Genomic DNA, 11,037 nt, shown 5'->3' on the forward strand with positions numbered 1-11,037 from the left:
TACAACTTTGAAGGGGTGGAGCTGAGATTTGAACCCACACAGTCGAGCTTCAGAGTCAACACCCAAAACCACATACTCTCCTGCTTCCCAACACTTAGATACACCATGCCTTTCCCAACCTTATACAAACTGAATCTAAGGAAGCTCCAAATGGCATGAATTCCCAACCTTAAGTAATAAAGACATCAAGTCTTCATCAGGTACTCTAAAAGACAGAAAGGCACAACACCCCAGTTTTCTGCCTTTCACAAACTGGACACTCTAGAGCCAGATAAATGAACTCTAGGACCCAGGGAATCCCCTTGCAGTCCAACAATGCAGTCATTCTGTGGCAAAAAATGGCAAAGAAGATCCCCCCATATAAACTTTTTATCTATTATATAAAATAAATTAAAATGGTTCCTCTGCTTGTTACAAGTGGGTCCAGTCTGAGCCAGATTAACCTCATTTCCCTTTTGAGTAGGGCTATTACACCAGGAGATCAAAGGCATGCTACAGGCATCTTGATTTCAGCAAACCATTTGACAGTCACTCTTGATGATAGATCTTGTGGGCAAGGTGGGGAAATGTGGTCTGAACAGAAAGGTGGGGGGTGCATTTGTTGCTGCTACAACAGTGGTACCCAAGGAATGCTGATTGATAGATGTCAATTTGGAGGGATGCTGCTAGTACTGCCTGGCAATGGGCCCTGGTTTCTGAGTCCATCTAAACAATAATTTTATCAGAGATGTGGATGATGACATAGAATCATGTTTATGGTGTCTGCAGAGAGCAAAATGCTGTGGGCAGTAGCTGACACACTGAATCAAGATTTTAAACCATCACCACTGATTAGAAATGAAAGAGCAAAGCAAACAAGATTCAATTTTGCAGAGACAATGGGAGACACTTGTGAAATTGAAGTTCAAAATAATAACTGTACACCTAGAATCTAGGAAATCTCATATTTAAAACTACCACTATAAAAGAAGAGGGTTCATTGGGCCATAAGAGCAAAAATACCCCTAACAGAGTTGAGCAATAGTTAAAAATATGGACCACCTTGGTTCTAAGGGGGCATTCATATAAAGAAAGGAATGGGTCCATTCATATTCTGTACCTATGGTAGACAGCAACCAAAGTGGGAGGGAACTGGAAAACTGCCATTAGGAGACTTGGTGGAAGGAACTGAAGTTGTTTTACCTGGAATTAAGACCATAACCTACAGGTACTTAAAAGATGTCCTGGAAAAGAGATTCCTTATGACCCCAGACCTCAGAACTAGGACTAAAAGACTACTACTATAAAAAGAGTTAGACTTAAGGTAAATAAGGACAAAGTGAGAATAGGAACTATCCAGCAATAAAAATTCCGATTCCTAAGAGTCTCCATGGGCATAGAAACAAGATGGGCTGACATTTCAGACTCCTTAAAAAATTCCAGTGCTGGATGAGACGTTGCATTTCATGGGTACTAAGGTCTTTTCCAACACTAAGATCCCAAGATTCTATGACTCTTGTTAAATCAACTTTATTCTTGGTTAATTTCACTTTGAATGACTTAAAGCACGTAACAAGTAAGTATTTTTTCAGCATATGGATACCTATTTCCTCAGATTATTATTTCAATAAATCCAAACCTTCTCATGTTCATTAATGGATTGAGAGGTGGACCTTATATCAGAAATAAAAAAATGACCGTACCTATCATAGTCATTTACAAAGATGAGCTAGGCAGGGTCCCTGATAGATTTCTTGATGTAAAAAAAAAAATCTTTCAGGAATTTTTGTGTTAGATGGTTTGTTCCAGGAATACCTTTCCTATGATTTTTTAATAGAGTGACACAAAATCTTATATCTCCCAATTTTTAATAGAGTAAAAGGAAATTAAATGAAACCATCAAAACTAAATTCCAGCCATGTTTAAAGTTATCATTGACCCTAAATTTTCAGTGTCATATGAAGTCAGTGAATTCTCAAGACTCATGGGATAATATGAGACAATAGAAGAAATTTCACATGTCATAGTAATTTAAAGGTTATGCCCACTAAAGATAGACTAGAAAATCCAAAACCACTTTTCTGATGGCATCATGTGGAAAAATGCCATCACATAGAGGAAGAAAGAAATCTTCATTGTTAACATCTTGGCAATATCAGTCCAGCAGAAGCTCAAGATTTCCTCAGTAAAGCAGTTTGGTAGTTTTTAATCTAAAAGCCCAATACAATAAAAGAAAAGTCTAGAAAGAAATGTGTTGCTGTTACTGGTTATGAAATTACAACCATGAATTATTAACCTTTGAAAGATTGCTTTCTTCCCAGTTGTTCTATGATGGGTTTAAAAACAGTTTTCAGTAGAGCTGTTAGGATCTCATAATGCCTCCGAGAAATTCACTGAGCAGAGCCAGAAAGAAATGAAACTTAACCACAGTGACTGAGTCATTCAAGAAAACACATTAACCAGACTGCAAAGAGTTTTTACAACTGGTAGAATGAACAGAATGGAGAGGCAAAACAAGATCATCTTCCAAAAGCAGAATGAACTGATTAGTGTTGCCACACCAACCCCAAACATCCACTTCACCCAATGTGTTACTTCCTAGTTCCTTTCAGGATTTAGCAGTTTCAGTATCTGCTCTGACTGAAATTATGCTTCTCCAACAGGGAGTGTAGATCTCCTGGGCCATCACTGACCCATTCCACAGGGCAAGAAACAGCATTCTCAAAAGCAGGCTGATGGAACATCAAGAAACTGATGTTCTTTATCATCATTAGACTTGAGTTCCTTCTGGCTCCTTCTCACTGTAGGCAACTGGGCTCAATCCTACTGGATAACTCTGGAAATGGTGCAGAACATGATGTCAAGCTTTGATTTCCAAAACGTAAGGGAACTGGAGCATTTGTCCAACTCTTTTTCTACCATTGGTTGAGTGCTGCTTTGGGGACATTAATTTGCAGGCGCCTCTGGCTTTCACCAAGACTATGCTTGATTCATTAGCCAGACCAAAACAAAAACCCAAGGCAAAGTCACAGTAGTTTACAGTAACTAGCCTTCAGCATGAGAGGTGAGGTCTGAAGGAATGCAGCAGGGCATGGATAGTGTCTGCTGTACAGAATAAGAAAAGCTAAAATGAAACTGAGCATGGAGTTCAAGAGATGAAGGAGGCGGTGATTAAGAAATTAGATTCCAAAAAAAAAAAAAAAGAAATTAGATTCCACTTCACAAAGATGATGATGGTCAGTTGAGCACCAAAGCATGAAGATAACTTAGCTAGTGAAAATGTTCTAGAAGGAAAGAGTAGTATATACATGGGCATGAAGAATAAGAAAACCTGGAAAGTTGGAGAACACCAAGTACTTCAGTATGATTGGTGCATAGAGCTGGACTAGGGTAAAAAGTGAAGAAGGCAAGGAAGGTGATGGATGGAAGAGTAAGATATGAAGCTTTCCAAGAAGACAGAATTATATCATAAAGGGTCTTGACTTTAATATAGTAATTTCTGTGGATTTATGTGGAAACATGTGGCAGAAAAATCTAGTGGGTGTAAATACAACATGTAGACTCAAACCTGGATCCTAATTCTAGGCCCCAACACTTTCTAGCTGTTGCTAGAAACAAATTGCTAGCCCTCAGTAAAATGGAAAAAATAATAGTACTTTTCTTCTAGAGCTATTATGAAGACTAAATATGATAATCTATATAAAATTCTTAGCATTGGAGCTGACAAATAGCAAAGCTCAACAAATTTTAGCTAAAAATAAAATCAATCCATTTGATGAATGACAAACATGTCACTGCAGTGCAATGGAGAAACGATGATCTTTTCAATAAGTAGCAATAGGTCAACTGTGCATCTATATGAACAAAGACAATCTTGACCCCTACCTCACACCATCTGCAAATATCAATTCCACATGAATTGTGGGATCTAAATGACAAAAGCAAAACAAAACAAAACAAAAAAAACTTCTAGAACACAAGTGATATCTTCATGGTCTTGTGGCTGGTAAAGACTCTGTTTAAGAATGGACAGCAGAGAACACAAAAAAACACTATCCATAAAAAAAGGATTGATATAAACTGAACCACATAAAAACACATAAGAACTGCTCACCAAAAAGTAACACTGAGAGTAGAAAGGCAGGCCACCGAGTGACAAAAGGTATTTGCAATACTCATAGCTGACAAATGATTCATATCCATAGTATATTAAAAAAAAACTCCTACAAGGCAATAAGAAAAAGGTACAAAGAACCTTATTTTACAATGAGTAGAAGTGTTGAATGGGTAATTCACAAAAGGGAATATCCAAATTACTTTAAAAATATGAAAAGATGTTTGATTTTGCAAGCCATCAGAAAAATAGAAAATAAAAAAATTAAAACCACTATAAGATTATATTACATACCCACCAGAGTAGTTACAATAAAAAGATAATACCAGAGCTGGTGGGATTAAAAATTGCTACAAAACCAGGCTGGGGTTGTGGCTCAGAGGTAGAGCTCTCACTTAACATGTGTGAGGCACTAGGTTCGATCCTCAGCATCACATAAAAAAATAAAATAAAATAGAGATATTGTGTCCACCTATAACTAAAAATAAATATTTTTTAAAAATGCTACAGCTGGTTTAGAAAACTTAGGTGGTATCTACTAAAACCAATATATCCATCCTTTGTCATCCAGCATTTTCACTTTTAGATATATACCAAACACTTATATATACATGAGCTCATCAAAAGGCAGGAAGAAAAAATATTCATGAAAATAGTCCTAAAACAGAAACAATCCAAATGCTGATTATCAGGAGTATTAATCAACACATTGTGGTATATGCACATAATGGAATTTTATTCAGCAAGAGAATAAATAATCTACTAAATATGCAAACAACAGTGAAGAATCTTACAAATACAATGTAGAGTGAATAATGCTACACACTAAAAAGTATGTGTGTGTGTGTGTGTGTGTGTGTGTGTGTGTGGTGTGTGTATCTCCACTTATATAAAGTTAAAAAGCAGGAAAATGTAACTGATGGCAATAGAAGTCAGAAAAGTAGATACCTTTGGGGACTGGCAATAGTGAGTAGTATGGGGCTTGAGAGAAAAGTGTTTCAGGCAGAGTAATGTTTTATTTCTTGACCTGGGTGGTGTTTTCATGAGTTATTTGCTTTGTGAAAATCAATCAAGCTGAACACTTACAATATGTGTGATTTTCCATACAAATGTTATACACACACACACACACACACACACACACTCACACACAGATATAAAATTTGTTTTTAAAATTCAGTAACTAAATATAATCAACAGCAATATAATCAAAAGCTAAAAACATTAAAATGTCTGAGGATAGTATTTTAGCTTGACATTGAAACCCATGAAGTAATTTCAAAGTGTCAAGTATTAGTGACTGAAAAGCTGGACTCACTTCAAGTTCATTACCATAAATCTTAGAAGGCTCTCAACACAACCAGATAATCCCACTGCACTTCCTTACTGCATCCATGTTCCCCCCAAGACAACTTATTAACACCTTCCCTTCTCTCCTCACATTGTCACACCCTCTCAGTTGATGACCTCATCACATAGTTCTCAGAGAAAATAGATGTAATAGTAGAACACCCCATTCCATCTCTGTCAGTCTACCACCTGACTCTCTGTCTCTATGCTCCATTTTCTCTCCAGGTCCCATGAGTGAAATGGTGCTCTCATCTCACCCCATCTCAGTTTCTCAAGGACTTCCATAATGGCCCAGTTTCTTTCTCCAGCATTTTCAATTTCCTCTTCTCCATGGAATGTAAACATGCCTAAAATATCAAGACCTTTTAAGAAAATCTCCCTTGGTACTGTATTCCACTCCAGCCAGTGCCCCATTTCTCTTCCAAGCAAAACTCCTTGTAAGAATTGTGTTATTGCTATTTCCTCTTTCACCCCTCCTGTTTTTTCTCCAGCTCCTCTTATTGGGCCTTAATCCCCACGCCTCTACTGGAATGCCACTTATCAAGGCTTCTAATTAATTACAGGCTACCAAACTCTGTGGTTTCTTCTGTTCTTGGTGCCCATCTTACTCTCACAAGCATTGAACCAAGATGGTATCCCCCGCATCCTTTTTTTCTTTCATTTTTTGGTGTGTGTGTGTGTGTGGTGTTGGGGATTAAACCAGGGCCTCACACATGCTAAACACATGCTGTACCACTGAACTACCCCCTAGCCCCCACTCCATTTTTGAAGCACCTTCTCCTGGCTTCCATCATACCACACTCTCCTGATTTTTCTTCTAGATTTCTGGCTATTCTTCCTCAGCCTTTCTTCTTTCCTATTAAACTTTCAAAGTTAGGCTCTTCTAGGCTAAATGCTAGCTCCCTTTCCTTTACTATCTACACTGTCCCTAGGTCAAAGCTTCACCATACCATCTCTACGTTTATGTCTCTAATTTGTTTCTTCATCCTGTCTCCTTATCCTGAGCTCTCAACTCACGTCTAATTGTGTGAGACACATCACACAGACTTAACACGGCTCAAATGGAAAAATATTGATTCTATTCCCCCCATAATAAAATATCCACTCTCCCACTAGCCTTCCCCAGTTTTGTAAATGGCACCAACTTCTATAAGTTTTTTCAGTCAAAGAAACTGAATCATCCTTAATTATTTTTTTCTTGTACCCTTTACCCAGTCCTATCAGTAAGGCCTATCAATTCCATTTCCAAACTGAATTCAGAATCCAACCACTTTTTACTTTCTCCACAGCTACTTCCCTAGTTCTATGCACCAACACTAGCTTCACTATCTAACTGGTCTACCAGCCTCCAGGCCTGCCTCAGGGGTGACTTTGCTAAAGTGTACTTCAGATCAAGTCATCCCTGCAAAAAGCCTCCCAGTGTGTCTGAGAGCAACAGAAAGCAGCTGAGGGTGGGCATGATAATCTGGGGAGGGGAGGCTATACAGGGAGTGTAGAGGCACTTGGACAACCTCAAAGTGGGAGCAAAGGAAACATGACTCACTTTCAGGCTTCTTCTCCCTTTTAAACTCTTACAGGCCTGAGCAGTAATGTAGCTGATACCACTGGTACCCCACTCAGAGCCCCTCTGCCCTCCCTGGAGGATCTCTGTACATATTCTTATGCACACCACAGGTTTTTGGTAGCTCTCTCTACCTGGCCCTAGGAGCATGCTGGGATCATACATGAGGCAAGCCTCAGAAGTCAGGATATTCACACTCCAGGCTCTACCTTCTATCTGCAAGGAGCAGAAGTTGTGCAGCAATATCCCAGCTTCCTCACCCCTCAGCAGAACACATCTGAGGTGTGTGCACCAAAAGGTCCTAAGCTGGATTCAACTGCAGTTGTCTGCAGTGGTAACCAGTTCACATCAAGCACTAGCTTTTCTCTCTTCCCTGTTTCACTTCCTCACTCCCTCTCTGGGATTTCTGGGATCTCCTCTCAAACTGCATGCATGAAAATCTTTGTCTCTGTCTCTGCATTCTGGGAAATCCAAACTAACACATGTTAATATTGTACTTTTACTCCCAAAGATAATGCTTTCTATGACATCAAATAAGAACAATGAAATATAAATTTAGATGAAGGAGAGGAGACAGAGATCTGAACACACAGTGAAGAGACAGCATTTTGGAAAAACAAAAAAGAATAGATTTTTAAGTCTTTCCCTGGGTATTATATTAGTCTCTTCTTTATTCACATATAAATATACATGACTAGAGTATATATTCACCACTGTATGCATATAGTAAAGGTCCTCCTCTTATTTCCATAACCATTAGTTGATACTCCAAACAGTTAAAAGGACTTGAAAGGACTGTTAAAATCCAGATACAAAACTACTGCTGCCTCTAAAGAAAGGACAAAAAGGAGGACACATTCTCCACTGGCAGTGAGTTTCATTTGTGTGAAATCAAACTATTTAAGGAGAGGTGTGTCCGCCCCCCACTCCCGCGGCCATAGCCATACAGGCACACAGGGGAAATGTATGCACCACTCAACAGTCTGCAGAACTTCCCTCCAGTTCTTTTGAAGTGAAATCACCACTCCCCGCCACAACCACACTCCCCAGATATCAGTGCTGTTGAAAGTGAAGGGCTTGTCCCTGCTGTGTGGTTAGGGGTAAAAAAGGAGGCAGGATTAAAGCGCTCATTTCCAGTCCCAAAAGTAAAATACAACTTGGCCTAAGGCAGTCCTAATTCTTTCCAGAACTCATCCCCGGAATTGCCCTTTTAAACAACCAGTCATTAACCCAACTCCGGGTCTTTTATAGCTGCGAAAACTGATCCACACATCATTTATTCATTACGCTTATTATTATTGTTATTGCAGAAAAGCAGTGAATTCCCAGGGCGGGGTTCAAAGGGTTTTTTTGGAGGAGGAGAAAAAGAGGGGCAGGCAGCAGAGCAAGGAGGTTAGGCTGGGCTGCGCGACAGAGGTGCACGGAAATCCCAGGAAAGGTTGCCTCGACCGGGTGTGCTCCTAGGCCACCGGCGCACGGTGCAGCTGCTGCAGCAACAGAGGAAGCTTCTTATGTAAGTCAGAGTCGCTGACATCACCTTTGCTGCGATCGTTGCAGCGGGACTAGGCGCCAAAGGACCCGCGTACCAGACCAGCACTACTGCCTTTTGCCGGGGTCCTTCCTAAATGATTCCCCTGCTGCTAGATTTGGGCAACCATGTACCAGGGCACTGGCCTGCACGCCCCTTGGAGAGCAGATGACACAGAATGACTACTTATCAGGAGCTCTGTGATGTCGAAAGAGTGAAGTCAACGCACAGTGAAGATGCCCAATGGTCTTCCAGACCTCCTTCCTGGCTCTCTCCTCGAAAACTGCCTGGCAGGACTGGTTCATATGTAAACCGACACATGCTGGTAGATTTGAGGGAAAATGCCCTGGGGCAAGGGTAGGGGAAGAACAGGTACAGAATCTTCGTAGGGCAGATGGCCTAAGGAGCCATTTAGAAGGTTGTTGGGGCAAAAAAGATGACCTGGGTCTCCTCGATCTCCCTAGGGACCAAGCAGTAGCTGCTCCCTTTCGTTCCTCCGGTCCCTCCAGACCCCAAAGGTTTTCAGTAGAGCACTTTGGAGTTCAATCCAAGAAGAGAGGAGCATCGCACTACGTCGCACACCCACGAGAGGCATAAGTCCGGGGAATCCAGGCAGCCCGTAAGGTCATAGAAAGAGTGGCAAAGCCACTGCAGGAGCTCTAAAAGGTTACCTACTACTCCTGGAGCCCCCAAGCATGGCTCTGAGCTGGGTTGCTGGAAGCCACAGGAGTTGCACCCTTCCCTCCTCCCAAGGACAAAAAAGGCGAGTCCAAGAGGTGAATGATAGACTCTCTCTGCCTGCTATACCCCCATATACGCTCCCTTTCTGAGCGTTTTCAGCCCACGGATGCTTGCGAGTTCAGAGGCTGCCCTTTAACTTTCTGCCCTCTGATGTCTGCATCTCTGCCTTCACGGGGGTTAGCCTGGCTTTACTAAGCCCCAGGAGGATTGGGGTGGATCTCAGGGCAAGGGAGGGTTGGGAAGGCGAGAGAGTAAGGTGCAAGTTGCAGCAGGCGCGGTGCCGCGGGGCTGGGATTGCGGTGACAGGGGAAGGCGCGAGGGTGCGGCGCAATAGCTGATCGCCCCGCGGGCTGACGGCGCGAGTACTCACGCACTGCCTCCTGCTTGGGGTCCAGGGTGCCGAGGATGCGCTGCACGCCGCCGAGCTTGCCCTGCAGTGCCCAGACACGGCGGTGGGTAAGCTGGATGTCGCTCTCGAGCTCCTGGAAGAGGCTGCACGCGTGCCGGGCCACGTCCGAGAGCTGCCGGAGGACGCGGGCCAGCGCAGCGTTGCTGACTGCGCACAGGTCCAGCATGAGCAGCACAGCCGCCGCTGCCGCGGTGGAAGCCTCACCAGCTGTGGACGCCTCCTCCGGGACCCCCGCCGCGCTCTCCTCGCCGGCCGCAGGCGCTTCGCCCTGAGGCTGCTGAGCCTGGTCAGCCGGCACAAGTACCGGCGGCGGAGGTGGCGGCAGCCCGAGAGGCGCAGGGGGCCCTCGGGGAGGTTCCTCTGGCCCCGGCAGCTCGGCCTCCTCCCGCCGGCCAGGCGTCTGCAGGGGCGGCGGCGGCTCGGCGCTGCCTCCACTCTCATCCTCGTCTGGGCCGGGCGCCGGGCGCCGCTGCCGGCACAGCCACTGCGGCTCCACAATCCGCTTGGCGAAAGGCATCCCGCGCAGAGGAGCCGCGACTTTCTGTTCTCCTCTGAGCGCCTCTCGTGAGCTGGGGACCGGGCGCGCCCACCTGAGCAAGGAAAGGGCAGGAGTCCGGCAAGGCGCGATCCAGGCAGTCCAGATACGCAGGGGGCTCCTCGGCTCACCTGGCCTCCCTTTCCCCGCCCTCTTCCTAGCAAATCAGTCCAACTGGTCCTCCTTCGGGTGCACAGTTCCCTCGGGAGGATGACAAGCGCCTGCACAGAAATCCAGGGGTACGCCTGGGTTCCTCACTTGCTTCCAACAGGGGTCGGCTGGCTCAGCTCCATCGTTCCTGCGCTCGCCGCCGCCGCCCCGGCCACTGCCGCCGCCTATATAAACGGGTGTGTGTGTGTGTGTGTGTGTGTGTGTGTGTGTGTGTGTGTGTGTGTGTATGGATGGGTGTGAGTGTGTGCGCGCGCCTCAGTTTGAAAGTACCCCGGCGCAGGCCTCTCCCTGCGCGCCCCTTGGCCGCTCCGGGGAGCGTTTGCGCCCGGGATCTCTCCCCCTCTCTGGGCGGGGAGGAGATTTCGGAGAGGCGCTCTGAAAACCCGGAGAGAGGAATCCGCCTCCAGCCGCGGCGCAGGAGGCGGCGCGGGGGCGGCAGGGCCGACGCAGGGCGGGGGAGGCCAGGGCGAGAGGGGCGCAGCGCCCTGTGCGGCCGCTGGGAGTCACTGGTGGCCTCGCAGCTGTGGGCGCCTTCTGGCTCAAAGACATTTCCTCACATCCAAGGGGTTAGCATTGAGACAGTCAGTATGGTGGGGGTGGGGAGTTCTCAAGTTGGGAGTGGGGGTGCAGGTAGAGAACACAGAGGGAG

General features: G+C 44.8%; 1 protein-coding gene across 2 annotated transcripts in view; it reads right to left on the bottom strand.

Moving 5' to 3' along the window:
- The window catches only part of Nhs (NHS actin remodeling regulator), a 338,149-nt gene extending 327,399 nt beyond the window's left edge, over nt 1-10,750 (bottom strand). For both annotated transcript variants that reach the window (XM_078035084.1, XM_078035083.1), the window contains exon 1: nt 9,644-10,750. In XM_078035084.1, the coding sequence (XP_077891210.1) occupies nt 9,644-10,199 (556 nt within the window). In that variant the 5' untranslated portion in view covers nt 10,200-10,750. The remainder of the gene's footprint in view (nt 1-9,643) is intronic.
- Between the last annotated feature and the right edge of the window lie 287 nt (nt 10,751-11,037).

This window comes from Ictidomys tridecemlineatus, chromosome X (genome assembly GCF_052094955.1).
Source record: "Ictidomys tridecemlineatus isolate mIctTri1 chromosome X, mIctTri1.hap1, whole genome shotgun sequence".
NCBI classification, from domain to species: domain Eukaryota; kingdom Metazoa; phylum Chordata; class Mammalia; order Rodentia; family Sciuridae; genus Ictidomys; species Ictidomys tridecemlineatus.